General features: G+C 50.6%; 1 protein-coding gene and 2 pseudogenes across 2 annotated transcripts; all 3 read right to left on the reverse strand.

Annotated features, from left to right (window-relative positions):
* Positions 1-5,339: 5,339 nt before the first annotated feature.
* LOC123493458 (F-box protein At5g07610-like) lies at positions 5,340-7,115 on the reverse strand (annotated as a pseudogene).
* Positions 6,953-27,230, reverse strand: LOC109774810 (uncharacterized). Of its 2 annotated transcripts, XM_040398520.3 has the most exons (3): positions 26,707-27,230; positions 22,345-22,393; positions 6,953-12,735 (listed from the first exon to the last, which is right to left on the reverse strand). In XM_040398520.3, the coding sequence occupies exon 3, from the start codon at positions 11,603-11,605 to the stop codon at positions 9,815-9,817; it is 1,791 nt and encodes a 596-aa protein (XP_040254454.3). In that variant the 5' UTR covers positions 11,606-12,735; positions 22,345-22,393; positions 26,707-27,230; the 3' UTR covers positions 6,953-9,814. The 2 variants fall into 2 exon arrangements, with proteins under 2 accessions (XP_040254454.3, XP_073364315.1); XM_073508214.1 differs by lacking the exon at positions 22,345-22,393.
* Positions 19,343-21,217, reverse strand: LOC141041570 (uncharacterized; annotated as a pseudogene).
* Positions 27,231-27,484: the final 254 nt, after the last annotated feature.

The following is a 27,484-nucleotide window of genomic DNA, read 5'->3' on the forward strand; positions in this document are numbered from 1 at the left end:
TGGAGAAGGGGGTGGGGAATGTATCGGTGATGAAGGTGGAGAGTCATGCGATGAGGGAGGTGAAGAAACCGTAGGAGAGGACGACATCAGATCTGCAACAGTGGGACGAGGAGTAGGAATACTGGGCACAGAGGGAGGTGTATCCGAAAACATAATAAAAGAGATGTCATCCATGGAAAAAGCCGAGAATGATGGTCGCGGGCAGAAGGGACAAGATTCATCAAAGGTCGCATCCCGGGAAATACGCATCCGACGACCGACAGGATCCCAACACCGATAGCCCTTATGCTCATCATTGTATCCGAGAAAGACACACTCAACAAACTGAATGGTTTGTTTGGTGCGTTCACGAGGGGCAAGCAAGACATAGCAAACACAACCAAACAAACGGAGCGCCGAATAATCAGGAGAACGACCAGAAAGACGCTCAAGAGGAATACCACCCTGTAGAGCAGCAGATGGCTGAATGTTGATGAGATAGCTGGAAGTGGTAACAGCCTCAGCCCAGAAGTGAGGCGGAAGAGAGGCGGCGATCATCATCGCACGCGCCGTCTGAAGAAGATGACAATGCTTGCGCTTAGCTACACCATCCCAAGCATGTGCACCAGGGCAAGAGAACTGAGTAAGAGTACCCTACTCAGTAAGAAATCCTCACATCGCATGGGAGATATACTCACTAGTTGAATCTGCACGGAACACACGAATAGGTGTGGAAAACTGTGTATGAACCATGGCAGCAAATTTTTTGTATATAGATAAGACCTCACTACGAGAAGACATGAAATAGATCCAAGTGTACCAATAAAAATCATCTATAAAGATGATATAGTAGCGATGACCCCCTTTCGAAGCGAAGGTAGCTGACCCCAGACATCAGAGTGAACGAGATCAAAAGGACGCTCGGACACCGACTCACTGTGAGGGTAGGGTAGTTGAATGTGCTTACCAAGTCTACAACCGAGACAATCCAACACAACGTTACCGAAGACAGACCCCAGAACACCACGATGAATCAAAGATGAGAGCCGAGAACCACATAAATGGACAAGACGATGATGCCACTACTGAAAAGAGCTAGTAGATGCAGCAACAGGGGCTGCGAGACTGCCGGCGGTGGCAGCAGAGGGAAGACGAAGCCAATCAAGCTCCCAGAGACCATCAGAGCATCGAGGGCCAGCACCAGGCAGAGCGCCTGTGTGACGATCCTGAACAGGACACGAATCAAAGTCGAGAATGACCCTTCAACTACAGTCAACAATCTGACCACCAGATATGAGTTGCATAGTAAGTCGAGGAACATGAGCGACAAAGGGAACATGAAACGAAGAAGTGCTAAGAGTGCCTTGACTAGCTACAGGGAGGGGAGTGCCATCAGCCGTAAGAACACGAACAGGAGACTCGACAGGTCGAACGAAGGTCAAAGTGGAAGAATCATAAGTCATATGAAAAGATGCTCCAGTATCAAGAATCCATGGGGATGTACCTGAATGAGTAGATGGTGGTTTCTCAGTGCCAGAAGAGTCATCCACGAAACCTGCAGAACCTATCGGTGAAGAATCCCAAGCATCAAGCAGGCATCGCAGTTGCGCAATCTCACACGCAGACATGGACACGGCAGAAGAGGTTGAGGTAGAAACACATGTAGGTGATCAGCAGTCACCACCACCCGTGGAAGCCACATGTAGAGTCGGCCGAGAGTAGAACGTCGACGTAAAGCTGCATGTGGAAGCCATTGGAGGAGTCGACGTAGAGCGGGCACCGTCGCGCGGAGAAGCCGCGAGAGGAGTCGACATAGAGCGGTCACCACCCCGCGAAGAAGCCGTGGGGGGGAGTCGACGTAGGGCGACAATCACCAAGTGCGGAAATCATGGGTAGTCGCCGAAGAACGACCAACACCATGCAAAGAAGCGGCTAGAAGAGGCGCTGCAGCTGTCGAAGGAGTCAATGTAGAGCTACCAGCAGCATCGGTGGAAGCCGCAAAAGGTGTCAGAGTAGAGCGACAACCACCACCTCCAAGCGGGCGAGCACCAAGCACCGAGGAAAGGTGCATGTGTTTCTTAACTATGTTTGTGCATGTTATGAATATGCAACATGTATTACTAGGAGGCCAAGGGCACCATATATATGATGTACATGAGGATGTCAAAAGGCAAGAATACAAAAGGCTAAAGACTATCATCAATATAACTCTAACACTGCATACTTGGAGTAGTGATTTTGACCAAGGTTTTAGCATATTTTACTGGAATGGTTGGGTCGCCAACGTGCGAGCTCAGCATGAGGGGGGGTAATGTCATGAGAGCTATCTCGGCGGATGACCCCAGGTGGCCCAAGGTGGAGCAGCACCTTGAGCAATGCAACGACCAGCTCAGGCAGACAGAAGACGCCGAAACCATCTCCTTCAGCTGTGCCGACCGGTGACATGCAGGACGCAATGAACCAATACCTCTACTTTGTAAGTTACTACTCCTTCCGATTGTACTAGAGGAGGGATCAATTAATTTGGATCAGAAAGAGTAATTAATTTCTCACATGCATTGACCTCTATTTAACTGTGAGTGCATGCTTTGATACTATACTACTCTCTCCGTTTCTAAATACTCCCTCTATTCATAAATATAAGTCTTTCTAAAGATTTTACTACAGACTACCAGGGCCAGCTCACACATATACGGAGCCCTGGGACAAGGTAGCAACAAGAGGCCCTTGTTGACTCGAAAGCTCAAAATATTTTCTGTTTCAAAAGCAAAATAAATATCTTGCACATAGCATAGATTTTAAAACTGACAGTACAATTTATTTATCAATCAAGTGAACTGCACAATGATAGTAATCAAACAATGTAATTCCACATAAGGTCAACTCCACCATGCGACCCCAAACGGACGTCTGTTTTGTCCGGATTCTGTCCGTTTGGGTAGGGCAATGGGGCCGTGTCCGGGCCTGTCCTGGGATGCGGTGTCCGTGCGCCCAATCGCGGACGCATCCCGGCCACATCCTGTCCACGTATTTTTTTCTTTGCAAGCCCTTAAACTTTTTTTCATCATTCATTTTTGGTACATGGGAATACATCACCAAATTTTGACTAGAAAAGTAAGGCCAAAGAAAACAAGAACCACAAGAATACATTTTAGAAGATATCCAACTTCCATAACTGCTCCTGTAAGTTGGATTAGTGTCTTCTCGATGCATTCATTGTTGATCTGCGGAGGAGCCGCCTCCATCTTGCGTGTTCTTTCTTCTTCGAGTCTAAAGAAGTAGAGGTTGCTTCCTCGCATCTAGTCTCATGTCTAGCCTCTAATCTAACAACAAGTGAACTTGTCTCATCTACAGCCTCTATGCTAGCTAAAAGTGCACGAACATCTACTAAATTGCGCTCTATCAATATATCGATGTACTCTTCTTTCCAATACCAAAACTTGCATCCATTCTACATAACAAAATTTAAAGTTAGTACAACTAATCAAATCTAGAGCACAAACCGAAGCTAAAAAGAGCACATACCCCATCGTTTAAGCACTTGATGAACACCCATCCGGGATGTTCCGGCATTGTAGACACGCGGCGCACGACCTTCTTTGGGCAGTGGTCGCACTTGATGAGTGGCAACGGTGCGCCGACGAGCTTTTGGGCTAGCACCGAGCCCAACCGACCGCCATTCGTGTATCTGTCGGCGGATCACCGACGGTGTAGATCCGAGCGGCTAGAGGAGGAGCCACTGCCTGCATGTGGCCTTGCGGCCCTGCCACGGCCTTCCGGCCCGGCACCCGGCCAGTCCATGGCGCGGCGCGGCCTCCCACAGCCGGGCGAGCTCAAGACCTACCGGATCCGCCCCAAATCCGGCCAGCGGGTGTGCAAATCAGGTGGCCGTGGTTGGATAGCTCGGGGGCGCCGAGGGGAAGGGGTTGGGCGAGCGCACGTCCGAGCTGCACAATGGCAGCGGCGGCGACGGCAAGGGAAGAGTGAGGAAGAGTGGAGAAGAGTGGAGAAGACTGAAGGGCGTGCCGCCGGAGGGAGGGAGGGGGACAGATAAAAAGACGCCCCTGTGCCACCGACGGGCGGGCCAGGGAGGACACGCGCAGACGGCCCGCGCATCCGCGTGCTGTCCGTTTCACCCCAAAAGCGGTGCAAACTTGGGCCAGGGATGGGTAGAAAACGGACAAAAGTCCGTTTGCGCCCGCGCGCTGGGCCGTCTGGTTTGTCCGTTTTACCCCAAACGGACGCGCGCGGACAGTATGGGGTCGTGCGGTGGAGTTGGCCTAAACTCCTTTCCTATGTTTGAACAATGGGGACTTCATTTTGTTCTGCAAAACAAATACCCCGTTGAACTGGTTGCTACTTGAAAATTTTGTGTTACCATTAGATAAGAAGGTAGCACTTGTACGTACATTTGTTTCTGGATTCTTCCCAATCCGCCATGTTCTTCACTCCAAAATTCTTCACCCGGATAATTACTTAGTTCTGCCCAACCTTTTGGTGTGGAATTTGAAAACCTTGTAACAAAAGCAGTACACTTTGCTAAAGAGGCACTTCATAGCGACACTGGGAACCAAATTCAGATTGACAGGCAAGCAGCCTTCTTCTTCTTTTTTTTGGCGAAAGGACAGGCAAGCAGCCTTCAATTACTCATGTCCAATATCCAAGTTAGTTGACTCTATAAGCAACATGCCAACTTTCTTTCTGACATCATTCACACTTTTCTGAGTGTATATCATGTGGTGCTTCAATTGAATATATACTTCCCACTGACGATCAAACGATACGGTCTAACAAAACGATTTCTTCACACACATTAACTTTCCCTCCTGCCCGATGTTTCTTTCTTTAAATGGTAATGAAATGAAATAGTCTACAGAGCGTTCCTTGATAAGGGTTCTTTAAATAACAGTTTCCAAAGATTCAGTAAAATTGCTTGTTTGGTCAGATTGTTCTCCAACACAAGGTTTGATGGATCACTAACAAAGGTATGCAGTGTTTACTCAGCACTGCACTATCTTCCGCCAAGGTTAATTCATCATGATGTTCATCTACTATTTTTGGACAGGAAGTTATTTATCAATTCATTAGAAATTAAAGCTCGTTTACAACCTTTTTTTTCCTTTGCACTCTGAGGTGTCCAAGAAATTTCATCTTGAACAGAGGGTTGACGGAAGAGAAGGTACCACGGGAAGGTTCTAAAGAATGGCGTGGGAGCTCGTGCTTGTTAACCTCAGGGAGACATGAACTTATCTTCATCCAAAGGGTATGAAAAAGTGAACAAAATCAATCTCACATCATATAAATAGCAAATAAGTAATAACTTTACTAGGCCTGTCAACAAGGTGCTTACACACCCCACAACTGCAAATAGAAGATCCAAATTTAAGTTACAATGATATGCATAGGAGACATGCCTTTTTCCAATCATGATGGTGATCCTAGAATCTTTGCTTAAATACTATGGAAATCCTACATGTGCATGTTGTCGAGAACCATTGCTGTGAATAGGCAAGTACATAAAGCAGGTAGTTCGTTCAAATTTTGAATAACAACCTTGGAGCAATAACCAAGCTAGCTCTACAATGAACCAACTTTGCTAAAAAAACAAAAGAAGGCAGACTTGCCAAGCCCGCTGCTACATGGAAAGAAGAATTGACTCCTATCGAGGATCCATTTGTTATAAAGGCACCAATCAAGTATTGGTGTCATGTGTGCAAAGCTTGCGATTCTGAGAACAATGGCACATACGGAAGATACGTCTCACGAGTGTCCTCTCCAAGAGTGCAGATCTCTTGGACTTGCCGACGATCCATATCGTAGGACATCAATGTTTTATCCCACTCAACAGTGTAAAAGATCATGTTACAGTCTGGATGAATTGCAACCCACTCAAACTTTTCTCCAAGATTAATATAACTTACCCATCCAGGTTCATATAAACCACGTGATCCAACAACATATGAGGCTTCAGCGGTATGCTTCAATGTCCATTGTTGCCTATCATAGTCCTCGAGAACGTAAACCACTAGTCGAACCACCTCATCTTCATGGTCTACCTCAAAATTGGCATAATGCAAACGTCCTTGGGACAACTGAATGAAACCAAACTCCTGCTCACCAGGGACAGGGACGGTATGTTTCGGCAAGCTTTCCCCTCGGTGTCCACCACGGCTACAAAAGCCTTGTTTGTGAGATAATGCAGACAGCCATTAGAAAACACACTTGGCAACCTATCGGGAAGGCTAAAATCATTATCCAGTTCATGCTCTTCACGAACCCGTTCTCCTGTTTCAGATGAATATACTTCTACGCCAACGACCGAGGGGGCTAGGGGCCCAAAGTCTTTGAAGAACTCAAACACGTAGAAGTGGGGTGCCACGGTTGGATTAAAACCCAGACGTGAACACCGCCATTTTTCAGCCTGGTTGTGGTCCGGTAGTGCAACCCACTCCTTTGTGGTAGGATTACACACAAACTGATGGTAATCTATCATATCCAGTTTCCCGGTAGCACAACAGCTGCAGAGGAGAAGGCCGTTGCAGCTGTCCAAGAGAAAAATGCGTTTGTAGACTGACAGGAAGTCAAGCGAAGGGGAGACCAATGGGAGGCTTGTGCCAGAGACATTAGTGAAATGGGGGACTGACCACAATACAGTTTCACTATCGTGCTTTGTGAAGAAGCCGGCCAGGGTCTGGGAAAGCTTCATACGGTGAACAGGGTGCGAGATGAGGTCCCGCCATGTCGTGGACACGCACTTGAAGCGGCAGACCGATCTGGCAGGGAGGCCAGAGAGGATCTCAACAACGAGGTCATCGGTGAGGTTGGCTGCCGGGCACCTCCGTCTCCTGGACCTTCTCCCCTTAACCACCCCGAGCAAGAAGTTCTGAGAAATGCAAATGGAGAAGAGTATACTATATGAGTGAACAAGAAGAAAGGAGCTAGTGTCAGACCTAACGAGAGAGCTCACACGAGAGAGAGGAAGACGGTGATGTTTTTGTGCCGCACTGAACTTTGCAGCTTTTCTGTTCTTTTATTCAGAGATTACAACGCTAACTGAAAACCGAAAAACAAGCCATGCCCGGGTCGTGAGCACCGCCATCCCAGCGCTCCCCGCGCATTGCTCGCACTGCGGCCATGACCGTTTACTTCGTGCCATCCCACGATCGGGTCAGAGCCGTGGAAGAATCTAACAAACTACGACCGAGACGCAGCTCGGCTTATCTCTGAAGAAATCAAACTACTGTCGAAACTGACGAAAAGAAAAACGAACACCTAAGACTGACGAAACTGAAACTTCTCCAGCAGCTGTTAACTGACAATCTCCCCCTTAATCAGCTGCTGATGTCGACCATGCCCAACTTCTCTCGCAGCTCCTGGAACTTCACCCGTGGCAGCGCCTTGGTCATGATGTCAGCAAGTTGCTCGCCGGTGTGGATGTAGTCGACGGCGATCCTCCCATCTTGCACACACTCACGAATGAAGTGAAACCGCGTCTCGATGTGCTTAGTTCTGTCATGGAAGACAGGATTCTTGCAAAGTTGGATTGCTGACTTGTTGTCGATGAGCAGTGGTGTTGCACTCCCCGGATCTCCCAATAGATCAATGAGCATTCGCCGGAGCCAGACGCCTGTGCACGCGGCTGTGGTTGCCGCCATGTACTCGGCTTCGCACGACGAGAGGGCGATCACTTTCTGCTTCTGGGATTGCCAGCTGATCGTACTCTTACCGAACACAAACACCGTCCCTGAGGTGCTCTTCCTGTCATCAACATCGCCGGCGAAGTCCGCATCACTGTAACCAACCAACTGCGGCTTCGGCTCACCTTTCTTGTACCTGCACCCATAGTTCAGGGTGCCTGCAACATACCTTAGTAGCTGCTTCACCGCCGCCCAGTGCTCCGTTGTGGGCGCCTCCATGAACTTGCTGACAAAGCCCACCGCAAATGAGATGTCCGGTCGCGAGTGCACCAGGTAGCGGAGGCTGCCGACGATGCTGCGGTAGAGCTTTCTGTCCACTGGTGGGCTCGTGCTTTCTTTGCTCAACTTCAGGCGCGGCTCCATCGGGACGTGTACTGGATTGCAGCCTGTAAGTCCGGCCTTGTCCACGATCTTGGCCGCGTAGCTTGCCTGCTTGAGGGTCATCGCGTCGTCCCCTTGGTGTACCTCGATCCCGAGGTAGTAGCTCAGCAGCCCGAGGTCGCTCATGGAGAAGACGGACTGCATCTGAAGCTTGAACTGCACGATGGCCTCCAAGCTCGAGCCAGTGACGACGAGGTCGTCGACGTAGACCCCTAGCAGCACTCGCTCGTCCCCATTGCACTTCATGTACACGGCGTGCTCCGATGGGCTCCTTTGAAAACCGAGCGACACCAGAGTGTCGTCCAGCTTGATGTTCCAAGCGCGCGGCGCTTGACAGAGCCCATACAGTGCTTTGGACAGACGGAGCACCTTATCTTCCTCGCCAGGGCACTCAAAACCAGGCGGCTGCACAACGTATACCTCCTCCTGCAGCTCTCCGTTGAGGAAAGCGGACTTGACGTCCAGATGATGCACCTCCCAGCCTGCCTATGCAGCGATTGCAAGCAGTAAGTGCACGGACTCGAGCCGCGCGACCGGAGCGAACACTTCGTCGTAGTCCACGCCCGGCCGCTGCGCGTATCCCTTCGCGACTAACCTTGCTTTGTGCTTGATGACCTCTCCGGCAGAGTTCTTCTTCAGCTTGAAAACCCACTTCAGCCCGATGGCCTGTTTGCCGGCGGGGAGCGTGGCGAGCGTCCACGTCTTGTTCTCATCAATGGACTGGAGCTCGTCCAGCATCGCCGCCCGCCAGGCTGCGTGCGGTTCCGCCTCCTCGAATGTGTTTGGCTCCTCTCCAGCCACAAGGAGTAGCTCGGCTGGATCCAGGGTCGCCGGCTCAGTTTCTTCGAGGACGGTGTCGACCGAGCGGTAGCGCCGTGGCGCCTCGTGGGTGCCCAATGCAGTGTCCGGCGTGGCTCCAGGAGGGGGTGAGACGTACCCGTCCCTCACGCCCTTCCCCTTGTACACCACAGGCTCGGGGTTGGGAGTGTGTACTGGCGTGTCTCCGCGCACCGCGGGCGCGGGCGATGCACCCCCAGATGGAGTGTGGGCGCGCACCGGCGTGTCTGGACTCGCCACGCTCGCAGGTGTTGTTCTTGCCTGCTCCGGCTGCTGCGTCAGGGCCACCGTGGGCGCGAATTCGATGACGAAAGTGCCCTCCCCCGGAGTCGCTGTCTGCCAGTCCCAGCATGCCGACTCGTCGAAGACGGCGTCGCGAGTAACGTGCACTCGCTTACCCACGGGGTCGTAGACGCGCCACGCCTTGGACTGTCCGTGCTCGTACCCGATGAAGACAGTGCGCAGGCTGCGGTCTTCCAGCTTCTTGAGGCCTGGTCGTGTCACCTTGGCGTCTGCGACGCAGCCGAACGTGCGGAAGTAGCTCACCGCCGGCTTGTCGCCGTGCCAGGCTTCATACGGCGTCATGCCGCGCACTGCCTTCGTGGGCGCGCAGTTGAGCAGGTGGACAGCGGTGGTCACCGCCTCCCCCCAGAACTCGTTCGGCACTCCCTTTGCCTTCAGGAGACACCGTGCCGTCCCGACGACGGTCTGGTTCCGGCGCTCTACGACGCCGTTTTGCTGCGGCGAGTACGGGGCAGTGAGCTGCCGGCGTACGCCTCGGTCAGCGCAGTACTCCCCGAACTCCGTTGAGGTGAACTCGCCACCCCTGTCGGTTCGGAGCGCGCGCAGCTTGACGGAGGTCTCCACCTCCACCCCTGCCTGCCAGCGCTTGATCGCCGCTGGTGCCTCATCTTTCCTGCTCAGGAGCACGATCCACATGTAGCGTGACTTGTCGTCCACGAGCAACAGGAAGTACCTCTTTCCTCCGTGTGTTGGCGGCGTGATCGGGCCGCACAGATCACCGTGCACCAAATCCAGGCGATCGCCCACCCGGTAGTTCGCCTCCGTAGGGAACGGGGCGCGGCGCTGCTTGCCCACAAGGCAGCTATCGCACACCTGATCGGCGTGCTCGACCAATGGCATGCCGGGCACCATGCCGTCCTGGGCCAGCTTCCGGAGTGCGTCGAAGTTGAGGTGGCCGTAGCGGGCGTGCCAGCGCCACGCATCCTCACCGGCCGCGTGATCTCCAGCTTGACGGTGTTCCTCGATCTGTACACCTTGGCGATGACGTTCTCCTGGCGATCGCGCACCACCATCATGCCGCTCCGCACCAGAGCGGTGCAGCCCGCCTCGTCCAACTGCCCGACGGAGATGATTGAGGTACGCAGGCGGGGTATGTAGTATACCTTAGAGAGCACGCGGTGACGCCCTCCGTGAGCGACGAAGACCACCGTCCCGCGCCCCTCGATCTTGACCACCGACCCGTCACCGAAACGCACCGTCCCGGCGACGTGGCGATCCAGCTCCGAAAAGAAGGTGGAGTTGCCCGTCATGTGGTTTGATGCGCCGGTGTCCAGATGCCAGAGTGGTTCCTTGGCGTCGCCAGCGGCCCCGAGGCTGACCTCTGCGCCCTCCTCGTGGAGGTGTACGAGCTGATCGCCGCTCGCGTCCAGTTCGGGCTTGTCAGGCAACGGCGTCACCTGCGCCATGAGAAGCGCAGGATCCTCGTCCTCAGCCGCCACAAGGTGCGCCTCGCCGCCGCCCTCGTCCTTCATCTTCTTGCGGCACTCGCGAGCCCAGTGGCCGCTAATACCGCAGTAGCGGCAGTTGCCTGAGCGCTTGGGCCCAGTTTTTCCGCCGCCGGGACGGGTGACGCCCTTTCCGCGGTCGCCGTGGCCCTTTCCACGCCCCTTCTTGTTGCCGTTGGCCCCCCCGCTGAAGGACCCGCCTTGATCACCGCGCCCCATCCGCGCGTTCCACTCCTCCAGAGTGAGCAGGAGCTTGCTGTTGCCGTCCTCCTCGGCGTCCAGCTCGTACCGCTCCTCGGCCGCCTTGAAGCGACCGATGATTTCCTCGATCGACGTCGTGTCCAAGTCGACCAAGTTGTCGATGGAGACCGCGAGCTGCGAGTACCTCTTGGGGACAATTCGCAGCCACTTCTGGATCACGCGCTTGTCGCTGATCGCGTCTCCGAGTTCGCCGAGGCGCGCACATAGCCCTGTGAGACGCATGGCCAGATCATCAATGGACTCACCGGGTTTGTGGCACAGCTGGTCGAACTCCCCCCGCAGGGTTTGGGCCTTTGCGTCTCGGACGCGCGCGGAGCCCGCGCGCATGGCGCGGATCGCCTCCCACAGGTCCTGGGAGGTCTGGTGCTTGCGCAGCATGGGCAGCATCTCAGGAGGCACCGATCGGAGGATGAACTCCATCGCGCCCTTGTCGTTGCGGTACCCGTACTCGTCGTCGAGATCCTCCGCGCCCAGGATCGCGCGCCACATCCCTCTCGCCTGCATCCCGACCTCCATGAGGAGACTCCACTCGGCGTAGTTCGTGCGGGTCAATGGTGGCACGTTGGCGTGACCCGACACGACCGGAGCGAACTGCCTCGCCACCGCCAGCTCGCGCCCTTGGCCGACTGCGGATTTTGGCGAGCCTTTGCTGCCGTCGTCGTCGACGTCCCCCGCCTTCTTCTTGCCATCATCACCTGCCATCACAGGACCCAGCAACGCGGCTCTGATGCCACTTGTCAGACCTAACGAGAGAGCTCACACGAGAGAGAGGAAGACGGTGATGTTTTTGTGCCGCACTGAACTTTGCAGCTTTTCTGTTCTTTTATTCAGAGATTACAACGCTAACTGAAAACCGAAAAACAAGCCATGTCCGGGTCGTGAGCACCGCCATCCCAGCGCTCCCCGCGCATTGCTCGCACTGCGGCCATGACCGTTTACTTCGTGCCATCCCACGATCGGGTCAGAGCCGCGGAAGAATCTAACAAACTACGACCGAGACGCAGCTCGGCTTATCTCTGAAGAAATCAAACTACTGTCGAAACTGACGAAAAGAAAAACGAACACCTAAGACTGACGAAACTGAAACTTCTCCAGCAGCTGTTAACTGACAGCTAGGTCTGCGATGATGGCTGCTATTTTGCTTATCGTGACAAGTTTGCATACCATTTGCAGAAGAGTGGTGGCAAGGACCTCCCAACTGGATGGTAGAGCAACTGGAACAGAGGCACGACCAGCAGGGAAGAAGAAATCACTTGGAGCGAGCAAAGAAGACGCCTATGCTCGACAAGAAGGTCAACTCGATCAGTTGAATGCCTCTTGCTCGCATTGATGGCCCATGGCACTTCCGTGCATCACTATTTGAGGGATACCTGTGCCTTCCTATGCACGATTTGAGCACCAATATGATGGCATGCATATGCACGCTATGCTGGAAAAGCAAATGGAGTTTGTAGGTCTAGGCTTCGAAAGAAGTTCATTACTTAACTGAAACGTATGACAGGTGACCTAACAAATAAAACTGGGGGCAATAATGGAGATGAACAAGAGCATCAATATGATGAGATGCCTTGGTGGAGTAGGAAATAAACTATTTTGAGGGTCAACTCTTTTAAATAAATAGTGCGCCGTCGTACATTTAAGAACAGAGGTGGTACATTTTTGCTTCAAGTCAAATAAATCTTCTTTTTAGAAAAAGGAAGATCTAACAAAACCTGAATGCTAAGATTGGAGTGGAAAACTCTGAATGCATATGTTGATGCATACCTGTTCCCTTTTTCACCATGGAGATTCGCACTGTTTTCTTATGGAATAGCTGCTCGGTAGCAAAAGGCCTAAAACAGAAAACCTGGAGTCCTTAGGCTGTCAATGTCCTTTTGAATTCGAAAGAATTCACGGTCCGCGAGAAGGGACCGACCAAAGAATTCTTACCTGGCACAGTGTCCTGGGTCAGTACATCATTCTGTTGACTATGTTGAATTATTCTTTTTCTTCACAACTTAAGAGTAATTTATTTTCTTTCTTGAAATAAGACTGAATCGAATACGACTTGCTTGCACCAAATGATGCATAGCGCTTTATTCTTGCAACCAACTGCAACTTCTAGCTGCTGTTAGGAGTTGGGCACCATCACAAAAATAAAAGGACCTGACAGCCCGACTCACACTTGTCTTAGAGCAACATGGCTAGGCAAAGGCATCTTCACTATTTTAATCTTGCTGCATTGGTGGACTCGACCAACAAGATACAAGCTTGGAACCAAAACGAATGTATAAGGAGACTGTCAAACATATGTAGCTTAATTTTTCTGGCGTTTTTAGCAAATTGAATTTGAATAATGACGCCGTGATTTCACGGCAATTTCTTCAAATGATAGTCACCAAAGATTCAGTAAAATTGGTTGTTTGATTAGATTTTTCTCCACGGCAAGGTTTGATCGATGATCACTGACAAAGGGATGTAGTTTTTGTTAGATGTGTATAGTCTCTTTTCGGTATATCCCCAAGGGGCTTCCTGCACTTTACCACACATGCATATGTAATGGCCTTTGACCCTCAATAAAGATTAGTTGCTCACTCTCTAACATGGTATCAGATGCTAGGTTAGCCTCGCTCTCCCGCACGATGCAACTCCGTGCTCCTCCTTCCTAGCCCACCTCGTCTCCGGCCACTTCCGGCCAATTTTTCCGGCTGCTCTCGCCTGCTGCTGCACAAATCCGCCACCGCCTGCTGCGATTCAGGCCGCCGCGGCCGTACCTACCCCTATTGGCCTCCTCTGTCAGCGCGAAGGCCGTGCCGCTCCCGTCCGGCCGCGCCGCTCGCGAAGGCTGCGCCGCTCGTGAAGCCCGCGCCGCTCCTGTCTGGCCGCGCCGCTCGCGAAGCCCGCGCCGCTCCCGTCCGGACTCGCGAAGGCTTCAGCGGGCCGCCTCGCTCCCGATCCGGTTTGGCCTCTGCCTCGCTCCCGATCCGGTTTGGCCTCCCGATCCGGTTCCCCGCTCTCGATCGGCCGCCGCCCCAGGTCCATCCCTCGCTCTGGAGCTCTGCTTCCACCTGGCTGCTCCCTCTGCCCGATCTAGAGTCGGGGCCCTCTGCTTTGAGCGAGTGGTGCCCGATCCCGATCCAGTTTGGCCTTTGCTTCGAGCGCGTGGGTCTCCTGCCCGATCCCGATCCAGTTTCCGGATCTGTTGACTGCAAAAAAAGCTGCTCATGTCTTCCTCAGGCTATGTCGTTGTTCCTCGGTGATCTTCGATGGCACCAACTATGCTGAGTTCGCCGGTTTCATGCGTATCCATATGCGCGGTCTTCTGCTCTGGGGTGTTCTATCTGGCGAGGTCCCTTGTCCGCCATGTCCTGTTGCTCCTGTTGCACCTACCCCGCCAGTACCGCCAGTTCTTGCTTCTGATCGAGATGCAGCCAAGGCGCTTGATGATGCTGCGGTTGATGCTTATGATCAGCAGGTATCAGCTTATTCAGATGCTCTTTCTGTCTATCGCGATGATCTGTCTGCTTACACTCAGTGGCGCGTCAGCAGCATGCTCTTCAGCAGGGTGACTCTTCTGTTGACGAGTTCTACTCACAGAGTTCTGCCATCTGGCGCCAGCTTGACTCTCTTCGGACAGTTGTTTGTGGATCTTGCCGCTGCTGTCAGACTATGCGGTCCGACTTGGAGTTTCAGCGTGTCCATAAGTTCTTATCTCGCCTCCGCTCCGAGTTTGAGCCTCGACGTGCTCACTTGCTTGCTCGTGGTCGTGTTCCTATCTCGGAGGTACTTGCTGAGCTTCGTGCTGAGGAGACCCGCCTTCGTTCTGCTGGTTTGCTTGCGGTTCCTTCTGTGTTGGCAGCCCGAGCTCCTGTGTCGTCAGCTCGTCCCCCTGCTCCACCGCTCCTGCCCACGCCTCCAGGGGGTGGGTCGCCCTCCTTATGTTGAGAAGGGCCGGTCGCGCCGTGACACCTTCTGTGACTACTGCTCCAGGCCAGGTCACCCAGAGTCTGATTGTCGTCAGAAGCAGCGAAACCAGAGGCGCTCCTCTTCCAGTGGGACTCCTGTGTCGTCATCGACTCTGTCACTCACTGACCAGGACATTGTGCGCCTCAAGCGCCTTCTGGCTTCCTCCGGTTCTTCCTCGACGGGCTCTGTTGCTGCTGTGACTGCTGTCTCCACTTCATCACCGCCGACATCTACACCGTTAGGTACATCCTCGTGGGTTCTGGACTCTGGAGCTTCCTTTCATATGTCTTCTGATTCCTCAGTGTTGTCCTCTCTTCGCCCTCTTGATTCTCCTATTAATGTTCTTACTGCCGATGGCACATCTCTTACTGTTGCTAGTCGTGGTCTTCTTTCCACTCCATCCTTTTCTGTTCCTAGTGTTTCTCATGTTCCTCGTCTTACCATGAATCTGTTTTCCGCTGCCCAACTTACTGATTCTGGTTGTCGTGTCATTCTTGATACCGACTCTTGCTCCATTTAGGATCGTCGCACCAAGGCTTTGGTTGGTGCTGGCCCCCGGCCCTGTGAGTCAGAGGGCCTTTGGGAGGTTGACTGGCTTTGTGTTCCTTCCGCTGCCACTACTTCTGCCAGCTCTCATGCTCTTGCTGCCTCTTCGTCTGCGTCTTTCCAGCAGTGGCATCATCGCCTTGGTCACATCTGCGGCTCTCGCTTGTCACCTTTAGTGCGTCAGGGCCTCTTAGGGTCTGTATCTGGAGATGTTTCCTTACATTGTAATGGTTGTAGACTTGGCAAACAGACCCAGTTAACTTATCCTACCAGTGAGTCGGTCTCTCAGCGTCCTTTTGACTTAGTTCATTCTGATGTCCGGGGTCCTGCTCCCTTTGATTCAAAAGGTGGTCATCGCTACTATGTTTTGTTTATTGATGATTTCTCTCGCTACACTTGGCTCTACTTCATGAAATCTCGTAGCGAGGTTCTCTCTATATACAAACGATTTGCTGCTATGATTCACACCCAGTTTTCCACGCCCATTCGTACCTTTCGTGCTGACTCCGCTGGAGAGTATATCTCCCAGCCGTTGTGTGGTTTCCTCGCGGAACAGGGTACTCTTGCCTAGTTCTCTTGTCCTGGTGCTCATGCTCAGAATGGAGCTGTTGAACGAAAGCATCATCATCTGCTTGAGACTGCTCGTGCCCTGATGATTGCCGCTTCCCTTCCACCCCACTTTTGGGCTGAGGCTGTTTCTACATCCACCTATCTCATCAACATTCAGCCATCGACTGCTCTGCAGGGTGGTATTCCTATGGAGTGTCTCACTGGTCGTTCTCCTGACTACTCAGCTCTTCGTATGTTTGGATGTGTGTGCTATGTCCTTCTTGCCCCGCGAGAACGCACCAAACTGACTGCTCAATCAGTTGAGTGTGTTTTCCTTGGCTACAGTGATGAGCACAAGGGCTATCGATGTTGGGATCTTGTGGGTCGTCGCTTGCGCATCTCGCGTGATGTGACTTTTGACGAGTCTCGCTCTTACTACCCACGTTCTTCTTCCTCGAGTTTCTCTGCGAACGATCTTTCCTTCCTTCTCCTTCCCGATACACCCTGCTATGTGCTTCATGTGTCACCTCTTCCTCCGGCACCTCTCATTCCTTCTCATTCACCACCGACCCCATCTTCTCCATCCTCCTCCTCCACCTCTCCACCATCATCTCCAGTCCGTCGTCCTCTCTCACCGTTCCCTCTCCACTATACTCGTCGCCCTCGTCCTGAGGATGTCTCCCCTGACGCGCCTTCCACCTCTGGTGCACCTCTCCTCACGCCTCCCCCGGTTCACAACCTCCGGGCTCGGCCTCGCCCCCCGCCTGATCGCTACTGCCCTGATCGGTACGGTCTCTCTGTTATTGCTGAGCCCACTTCCTATCGGACTGCAATGACTCAACCTGAATGGCAGCTTGCGATGGCCAAAGAGCTTGCTGCTCTTGAGCGCTCTGGCACATGGGATCTGGTTTCCCTCCCTTCCGGTGTTCGTCCCATCACCTGCAAGTGGGTCTACAAGATTAAGACTCGCTCCGATGGTTCCCTTGAGCGCTACAAAGCTCGTCTTGTGGCCCGTGGTTTCCAGCAGGAGCAGGGACGCGATTATGATGAGACATTTGCTCCTGTGGCCCACATGACCACTGTCCGCACTCTCCTTGCTGTGGCTTCTGTTCGTCAGTGGTCTATCTCTCAACTTGATGTCCAGAACGCCTTTCTCAATGGCGAGTTGCGTGAGGAGGTTTATATGCAGCCACCACCGGGGTACTATGCTCCTGACGGTATGGTCTGTAGACTTCGCCGCTCCCTCTACGGTCTTAAACAGGCCCCTCGCGCCTGGTTTGAGCGCTTCGCCTCTGTGGTGACTGCCGCTGGTTTCTTGCCCAGTGATCATGATCCCACGTAGCATCCGAATAGGCCTGAAGCTGTAAAGAACTGGAGCTAGGAAGAATAGACGGTGAGAGATCGTGCCCCGAAGATATCGGAGAACACGAAGGAGATGACTATAGTGAACCGATGTGGGAGCAGAGACAAACTGACTCAGAATATGAACTGGATAAGAGATGTCCGGACGAGTGACAGCTAGATAGACAAGACTGCCAACGAGATGACGATAACGTGTCGGGTCAGGGAGAGGATCACCATCAGTAGCACGGAGGTGAACATTGAGCTCCATAGGAGTATCAACAATGCGCTCGTCAGTAAGAGTAGCACGAGCAAGAAGATCCTGGATGTACTTTTCCTGGGATATAAAAAAGCCATCAGAGGTAGAAGAGACTTCAATCCCAAGAAAGTAGCGAAGAGGTCCAAGATCAGACATAAGAAACTGCTCACTAAGACGGGCCTTTACAAAGGCAATATACTCGGGGTCATCCCCAGTGATGATCATGTCATCAACATAGAGAAGAAGAAGAGTCCGACCACGAGGAGAAAGGTGAATAAACAATGCTGGATCATGAGCACTTGCTGAAAAACCAGCAGTAGTGACCACAGAGGCGAAACGCTCAAACCAGGCGCGAGGGGCTTGCTTAAGGCCATAGAGAGAGTGACGAAGACGACATACCATGCCATCAGGAACAGAATACCCAGGTGGTGGCTGCATGTACACCTCCTCACGCAGCTCACCATTAAGAAAGGCATTCTTAACATCAAGCTGAGATATAGACCAGTGGCGTGCAGAGGCAACGGCAAGAAGTGTACGAACAGTGGTCATATGGGCCACAGGAGCAAAAATCTCGTCATAATCACGACCATGCTCCTGCTGAAAACCACGAGCCACATGACGAGCTTTGTGACGCTCAAGAGAACCATCGGAGCAAGTCTTAACCTTGTAGACCCACTTACAAGTGATGGGACGGACTTCGGGAGGAAGAGAAACAAGATCCCAGGTACCAGTGCGTTCAAGAGCAGCAATCTCCTCTGCCATCGCAAACTGCCATTCAAGATGAACAACAGCCTGACAATAAGAAGTCGGCTCAAGAACAGCAGCACCAGCGGTGGGAAATCCAAAGCGATCAATAGGTGGACGAGGACGAGAATGCAAGCCATAAGTAGGCTGAGAGGAAGAGGACGACTCATCCAATGAGGCATCCACAGGTCGTGAACGACGAGTGTAATGCTGAGGAAAAGATGGAAAAATAGAAGGAGGAATCGCCAAGGTAGAATCGAGGGGTGGCGACGAAGAAGTCACCGGAGATGAAGGTGTAGAATCCGGTGACATGCTAGGCGAGGAGACCGGAGAAGATGGTGGCTGCAAATCGACTAGAGGTGGAGAAGCAGAGGGAGTGGAACGAATAGGCACAGGCGCGACGGGGGTGATAGGTGAGTCAGGAAAAGTGAGGAAAGAGATATCCTCCACTGAAAAAATCGAGGAAGATGGGCGTGGGTAGAAGGGACGAGACTCATCAAAAGTCACGTCTCGAGAGATACGCATCCGACGACCGATAGGATCCCAACAACGATAGCCCTTATGCTCATCACTGTAGCCTAAGAAGACACACTCAACAGACTGAGCGGTCAATTTGGTGCGTTCGCGAGGGGCAAGAAGAACATAGCAAACACAACCAAACAAGCGAAGCGTCGAATAATCAGGAGAACGATCAAAAAGACGCTCGAAAGGAACACCACCCTGTAGAGCAGCGAAAGGCTGTATATTGATAAGATAGGTGGAGGTGGAGACGGCCTCAGCCCAAAAATGAGGCGGGAGAGAGGCAGCAATCATCAATGCACGAGCCGTCTCAAGAAGATGTCGATGCTTTCGCTCAGCCACACCATTCTGAGCATGAGCACCAGGACAATAGAATTGAGAGAGAGTTCCTTGCTCAGCAAGAACACCACGCAACATCTTAGAGATATACTCGCCAGCAGAGTCAGCACGAAAAACACGAATGGGTGAAGAGAACTGAGTATGAACCATGGCAGCAAAACGCTTATAAATAGACAACACCTCACTACGAGAAGTCATGAAATAAAGCCATGTGTAACGAGAGAAATCATCTATGAAAATAATATAGTATTTATGACCACCTTTCGAAGTGAAAGGAGCCGGACCCCATACATCAGAATGGACTAAATCGAAAGGACGCTTAGACACTGACTCACTATGTGAATATGGTAACTGAATCTGCTTGCCAAGACGACAACCCTGACACTCTAAAGAGACATCTCTTGAGACAGACCCCGGCCTCGATGAACTAAAGACGACAACCGAGAACCACACAGATGACCAAGTCGATGATGCCACTGCTTGAAGGAACCAGTAACGGAGGCGACAGAAGCGGAGGAACTGGCGATGGTGGTGGCAGCGGAAGGAACATGAAGCCAGTCCAACTCCCAAAGACCCTGAGAATCACGGCGGCGAGGGCCAGCCCCAACCAGAGTGTGCGTGCGACGGTCCTGGACAGAACAAGAGTCAACGTCAAGGATGACACGACAACCAGAATCAGTAAGTTGACCAGCAGAAAACAGATTCATGGTAAGTCGAGGAACATGAGCAACATCAGGAACAGATTAAGGAGTGGAAAGATTGCCTCTACTAGCAACAGAAAGTGGAGTACCATCAGCAGTGAAGACATGAACAGGAGAATCCAACGATCGAAGAGAGGACAAAGTGGAAGAATGAGAAGACATATGAAAAGAAGCTCCAGAGTCCAGAACCCATGGGGATGTACCTAACTGTGTAGAGGGCGGTTGCTCAGTGCGGGAAGCATCAGTCACAGAACCAGCAGTACCCGTCGAGGAAGAACCTGAAGCCGCGAGCAGACGCTTAAGTCTCAGAATATCCTGCTCAGTCAAAGCAATGGCTGAAGCTGTCGAGGGAGATGATGAAGTCCCTGAGGATGATGATCGCGCCTTGCGCAGGTGTTTCCGCTTTGTGTAGCACTGGGACTCAATATGACCATCATTGTTGCAGTAGTCACAATGTGGACGGGGGCGACCTGAGCCTCCAGAAGGAGTGGGCAAGAGCGGCGGAGCACTCGAGCGAGAAGGGGTCGGTGCAGCAGGTGGAGTGGAAGAAGCCCGAGTAGCGAGCACAGAGGAAACCTCCAGCAAACCAGCACCACGTAAGCGAGTCTCCTCAGCACGAATCTCTGAAAGCGCCTCCATGAGAGAAATACGGCCACGAGCAAACAACTGAGCACGCCGGGGCTCAAACTCCTTACGGAGCCGAGACAGGAACTCGTAGACGCGATGAAACTCCAAATTGGCCTGGACAGCCTGGCAACAGGGGCAAGTACGACAACCAGCACTGCGGAGAGAATCAAGCTGGCGCCAGATAGCAGAACTCTGTGCATAGAAGTCATCAACAGTAGAGTCACCCTGCTGAAGAGCATGCTCCTGACGAACCACAGAAAGGTATAAGGCATCACCAGAGGGCTCATAGCGCTGACGAAGACAGGTCCACATCTGAAAGACAATAGGAAGACCCAGAAACTCAGAAGCAAACTGAGGCAGAACACTAGCAGTGAGAACAGCTGCAGCACGAGCATCATCATCAAGCCACTGGGTGTAAACAGACAGAGCACCATGATACGTCTGAAGAGCCTCCTCATAAGCCAAAACCCTCTCATCATAAGCACGATCAGCAGCCTCATCAGCAAGTTTAGCCGCATCCTTGGCGGCCTGATTAGCATCCGTAGGAAGAACCAGTGGAGTCAGCGGAGTAGGGGCAACCGGAGGAACCGGACGTGACGGACAGCAGACCTCGCCAGAAAGAACACCCCAGAGACGGATGCCACGCATGTGAATGCGCATAAAGCCAGTGAACTCGGTGTAATTAGTACCATCAAAGATCACCGGACAGCGAGGGACAGCAACATAGCCCGATGCAGCAGACATTTTTTTTCAACAGAATCTGACGAGAGAGCTTCCAATCGGGACGGGATCCGGGAGCGGCAGGCAAGCGATCGGCTGGGATCGAGACGGCAACTGCGAGCGGGACTAGGACGATCGGGCCAGGGAGCGAGGCCGGTTGGGGCTTCGAGCGGGAGCAGCTTCGATCCGATCGGGAGATCGGGGCTTCGAGCAGGAGCAGCTTCGAGCTGGAGCAAGACAAGCCGGACTCGATCGAACCGATCGGGAGACTCCAGGAGATCGCTTCGATCCTGATCGGGAGATCGGGGCTTTCGAGCAGGAAGGAGAGACGGATCAATAGCACGAGTTGCAGCGTGCAAAAAATTGACCTAGCTCTAATACCATGTTAGGAATAAGCAACTTGTATTCCCATGAGGCCATAGGCCGATATATATACATGTACAGGTGTGCAGGAAACCCCTTATACAACGGGATAAATACAAAGGGGTACATGACTTATATCATAACTCTAACACTGGTTACGGTGGTTACTTGAGGATTTTGGTGTGTCTGCTACTACCTCGACTCCCTTACTGTCAGACAGTACTGGTGCCATCAGTATTGCGCGTGACCCGGTGAAGCATGAGCTCACCAAGCACATCGGTGTGGATGCCCGCTTTGTGCGTGCTGCTGTGTAGGATCAGACTCTCGCTCTTCACTATGTTCCCTCTGAGTTACAGTTGGCTGACTTCTTCACGAAGGCACAGACTCGAGCGCAACATACATTTTTCCTCTCCAAACTCAGTGTTGTTGATCCACCATGAGTTTGAGGGGGGGTGTTAGATGTGTATAGTCTCTTTTCGGTATATCCCCATTGTATAAGGGGCTTCCTGCACTTTACCACACATGTATATGTAATGGCCTTTAGCCCTCAGTAAAGATTAGTTGCTCACTCTCTAACAGTTTTCACTCGGCACTGCAGTATGTTCAGCTAAGGTTAATTGATCGTAATGTTTTCATCTACTATTTTAGATAGGAGGTTATTTACCAATTCATAAAAATTAAAGCTCATTTATAACACATCTTTTTTTTTTACGCTCCAGGGTGTCCAAAAATTTCATCTTGAACACAAGTAATACAAAGAAACAGAGGGCTGACGAAACAAAAGTTACCTCGAGAAGGTTCCAAACAATGGTGGCAAACTGAGCTTGTGCTTGCTACCTAAGGAAGACATGAACTTGTCTTTATCCAAAGTGTATCGAGAGGCAAAGAAAATCAAGTTCACATCATATGAACAGCAGATAGGTGATAATTTACTAGGTCTGTAAACAAGAAGCTTACACATTCCACAGCTGCAAATAGAAAATCCAAATTTAAGTTACAATGATAACCATAGGAGACATGCATTTTTCCAATGATCATCCTAGAATGTTGGCTTAAATACTATGGAAACCCAACATGTGGATCTACTGTGAAGAACCATTTCTGTGAAGAGACAAGGATCATTACTGTAGTTCATTCCAATTTCGAATAGCAACCTAGGAGCAATAACCAAGTTAGCTCTAGAATGAACCAAACATTGCTCCAAACAAAAGTAGGCAGGCCTGCCAAGCCCACTGCTACATGGCAAGAACAATGACTCCTATTTAGGATCCACTTGTTATAATGGAACCAATCACATATTGGTGTCATATGTGCAAAGCTTGTAACTCCGAGAACAATGGCACATACGGAAGATATGTCTCCCGAGTGTCGGCTCCAAGAGTGAATATCTCTTGGACTTGCCGACGATCCATATCGTAGGACATCAATATTTTATCCGACTCGAGAGTGTAGAAGATCATGTTACAGTCTGGATGAACTGCAACCCACTCAAACTCCTCTGCAAGATTAATAGAATTATTCCATCCAGGTTCATATAAACCACTTGGCCATCCAAGTATATATGGAGCTTCAGCGGTATGCTTCAATGTCCATCGTTGCCTGTCGTAGTCCTCAAGAACATAAACCACTAGTCGAACCACCTCGTCTTCATGGTCTGCCTCAAAATTAGCATAATGCAAACGTCCTTGGGACAGCTGAATGAAACCGAACTCCTGCTCACCAGGGACAGGGACAGGTATGTATTGGCAAGCTTTCCCCCCGGTGTCCACCACGGCTATAGAAGCCTTGTTGGTGAGATAATGCATACAACCGTTGAAAAAGACAGCTGGCAACCTATGGGGAAATCTAAAATCATTGTCCACTTCATTCTCCTTACGAACCCATCCTCCTGTTTCAGATGAATACACCTCACCAATGACCAAGGGGGCTAAGTGCCCATAGTCTCTTAAGAACTCAAACACGTAGAAGTGGGGTGACATGGTTGGATTAAAACCCAGACGTGAACACTGCCATTTGCCCGGTAGTGCAACCCACTCCTTTGTGGCGGGATTACACACAAAGTGATGGTAATCTGTCAAATCTCATTCCCTGGTACTGAATTGGGTTCCGTAACACCTGCAGAGAAGAAGGCCATTGCAGCTGTCCAAGAGAAAAATGCGTTTGTGGACTGGCAGGAAGTCAAGAGAAGGGGAGACTAATTGGACGCCTCTGCCAGAGACATTGGTGAAACATGGAACTGACCATGGCACAGTTTCACTATCGTGCTTCGTGAAGAAGCCAGCCAGGGTCTGGGGAAGCTTCATACGGTTCACGGGGTGCGAGATGAGGTCCCGCCATGTCGTGGACACGCACTTGAAGCGGCAGACCGATCTGGCAGGGAGGCGAGAGAGGACCTCAACGATGAGGTCATCGGTGAGGTTAGCCGCCGGGCACCTCCGTCTCTTAGACCTTCTCCCCTTAACCATCCCGAGCAAGAAGTTCTGAGAAATGCAAATGAAGAGAGTTGAAGATGCAAGGAGCGAAGAAGTAAGGAGCGAGGCCTGTGATGATGGATGCTATTTTGCATATCTTACACAAGTTTGCATACCATTTGCATATGAGTTGTGGTGAGGACCTCCCAACTGGTAGAACAGCTGGAACAGAGGCCGTGGCTGGCAGGGAAGAAGAAATCACTTGGAGTGAGCGAAGAGGACGCCTATGCTCGACAGTCGACAGGAAAGTCAACTCGATTAGTTGATAGCTTCTTGCTCGCGTTGATGGTCCATGACACTTTGGTGCATCATTATTTGAGGGATGCCTGTACCTTCCTATACACGATTTGAGCACCAATAAACAAATGGAGTTTGTAGGTCTCGGCTTCGAAACAAGTTCATTACTTAACTCGAAACGTATGACAGGTGACCTAACAAATAAAAATGGGGGCAATAATGGAGACCAAAAGCCTCAATATGATGAGATGTCTCGGTGCAGTAGGAAAAAAAACTATATCAGTGTCAGCTCTTTTAAACAAATAGTACTACGTGCAATTGTTCTTCAGACCAAATGACATCTTCGTTCAGAAAAAGGAAGACCAAATGAAATCTGAATGCTAAGATCGAAGTGGTAAACTCTGAATAGTAACGGTAAATTTGGACCCTATCCATGTAAATGTCTATGTTGATGCATCCCAGTCCAGTTTTTCACCATGGAGGTTCCCACTATTTTCTTATGGAAAAGGTGTAGCGAAGATTCCAACTGCATAGAATCTATACCAGTTTGATTCCTTCCGGTTGAATATATGTGTGGGCACTGCATGGGCTCATGATATGCAGCAGCAAAAGGTCAAAAACGAAAGACCTGGAGTTTTTAGGCTGTCGATATCCTTTGGAATTCGAGAAAATTTACGGTCTGCGAGAAGGGAGTACAACCGAAAAATTATTACCTAGTGCTATATCCTGTGTCAGTACATTATTGTGTTTACTCTGATGAATTAGTTTTGCCTATAACTGAAGATAACAAAAAAAAAATGGAAATGGGACTGAATTGAATACATAGTCTAGTTGGTCATACTGGCCATGCCCTCATTGCCCTGTACTCAATAACACAAAACTAAAAAGGACCGGTCAGTCTGACTCGCACTTGTTTTAGAACAACAAGGCTAGGAAGGCATCTTCGCTGTTTCAAGATTGCTCAAAGTCTCAACGAGATAGCTTGATACCAAAACGGTCAAGGAGATTGCGTTTTTAGCCGGTTCGAAGATCGGATTTGAGTAGGCTGAAACAGTTCAGTGTGGAGGGGTTGCCAATGCATAGGGGAAGTACAGTAAGTCAGTAACTCTGAATTTGAGTCGATTGAATTGAACACCTATAACTTACTGACTGAAGAAGAAGAAGAAAAATCTATGCGGCTAGGCGCAGCCGTCGAGGAGATGGTACCTTGCGCACTACGACGGGCTAGTCCTCCGGTGCCGCCGTCCTCGCTTCCAAGTACGCCGCATCAGCTCACCGTGGAGTTTCGCATCTCCGTCGTTCCCAGTCGAACAGCTGGAATAGAGTCCATGGCCGGCAGGGAAGAAGAAATCACTTGGAGTGAGCGAAGAGGACGCCTATGCTCGACAGTCAACAGGAAAGTCAACTCGATCAGTTGACCGCTCTTGCTCGCATTGATGGTCCATGACACTTTGGTGTGTCATTATTTGAGGGATGCCTGTACCTTCCTATACACGATTTGAGCACCAATATGATGAAATACCTATGCATCCTATGCCTTAAAAACAAATGGAGTTTGTTGGTCTAGACTTCGAAACAAGTTCATTGCTAAACTTGAAACATATGACAGGTGACCTAACAAATAAAAATGGGAACAATAATGGAGATCAAGAGCCTCGATATGATGAGATGCCTCGATTGAGTAGGAAAAAAACTATTTCACGGGTCAGCTCTTTTAAACAAATATTACAGTTTGCTTCAGACCCAAATGAAATCTTCATTGTAGAAAAAGGAAGATCTAATGAAATCTGAATGCTAAGATCGAAGTGGTAAACGCCGAATAGTTGCGCTAAATTTGGACCGCATTCCTGGTGTCTATGCTGATGCATCCCTGTTCAATTTTTCACCACGGAGGTTCCCACTGAGTTTATACCAGTTTGATTCATTCTAGGTGAATATATGTATGGGTAATGCTACTGCATGGCCTCATGATATGCAGTAGCAAAATGTCAAAAACAAAAGACCCGGAGTTCTTACGCTGTCCTTTTAAATTCAAGAATATTTACCGTCGGCGAGAAGGGAGTACTACCAACCGAATAATTATTACCTAGTACTATATCCTGGGTCAGTACATCATTGTGTTTACTCTGATGAATTAATTTTGCCTATATCTGAAGATAACAGAAAAGGATTGGAAATTGGACTGAATTGAATATGTAGTCTGGTTGTTCGTACTGGCCATGCCCTGTACTCAATAACATCTTGCTTAATTTTTCTGGCGTCTTAAGCGGGTTCGAAGATCGAATTTGAGTAGGCTGCAACAGTTCAGCGTGGAGGGGTTGCCAATGCATACGGGAAGTACAGTGCCTCTGAATTTGAGTCGATAGAAGGATTGAACACCTAACTTAACTGAAGAAGAAGAAAAATCTATGCGGCTAGGCGCACCCGTCGAGGAGATGGTACCTTGCGCGCGTCGACGGACTAGTCCTCCGGCGCCGCCGACGCTGGCTTCCAAGTACGCCGCATCAGCTCGCCGCGGAGTTTCGACTCTCCATCGTTCCCAGCCGAACTTGCCGGAGCACCAAGCTCCGGACGCGCCTCGAGCCTGGGGACTCGGCCCTCCCGCTGGCATCACACCGCCGCACCCAAAAGCAGATTCGCGCCGCCCCTGCTCATCCCATGACATCTCGCTCTGCCCACGTGTGGGCTCCGGCAGCTTCTCCATTCCACCTCCGAACAGAGGGTCCTATCTGACGCTAAATGCGTCAGATAGTCAACTCAAGCCGGCCCATCAGCTAGCAGTGTACCAAAGATTCACTGTAGCGTTAAGTGTTCTGTATTTCCTGTATCTTCTGTTTTCTAATTTTGGTTTCTTATTTTTTTTTTTCGTAAAAAAATCATAAATTGAAATTTTCGAAAAAAATCAGATTTCTAAAGATTCTTTTGTAAAAAAATGTTCAGAAATTTTAGTTACTTGTCCATCTTTCTAAAAAGTTTTTTTTTGCGGAAAAAGCTTATTTTTAAAATACAATTTTTCAAATTTTGATTAGGATTTTACAATTTTTTCCAATTTTCGAAAATATATCATTTTCAAAAACTTGAAGAAATTTTGCACACACACACACACACATTTTTCACAAAATAGCGAACAGTTTTCTGAAAAAACATAAAAAAACAATAAATATTTTTTTAATTAAGCATTTACTCAAATGTTTGAACATTATCTGAAAAACATGAAAAA

This window comes from Aegilops tauschii, chromosome 1 (genome assembly GCF_002575655.3).
Source record: "Aegilops tauschii subsp. strangulata cultivar AL8/78 chromosome 1, Aet v6.0, whole genome shotgun sequence".
Classification (NCBI taxonomy): domain Eukaryota; kingdom Viridiplantae; phylum Streptophyta; class Magnoliopsida; order Poales; family Poaceae; genus Aegilops; species Aegilops tauschii.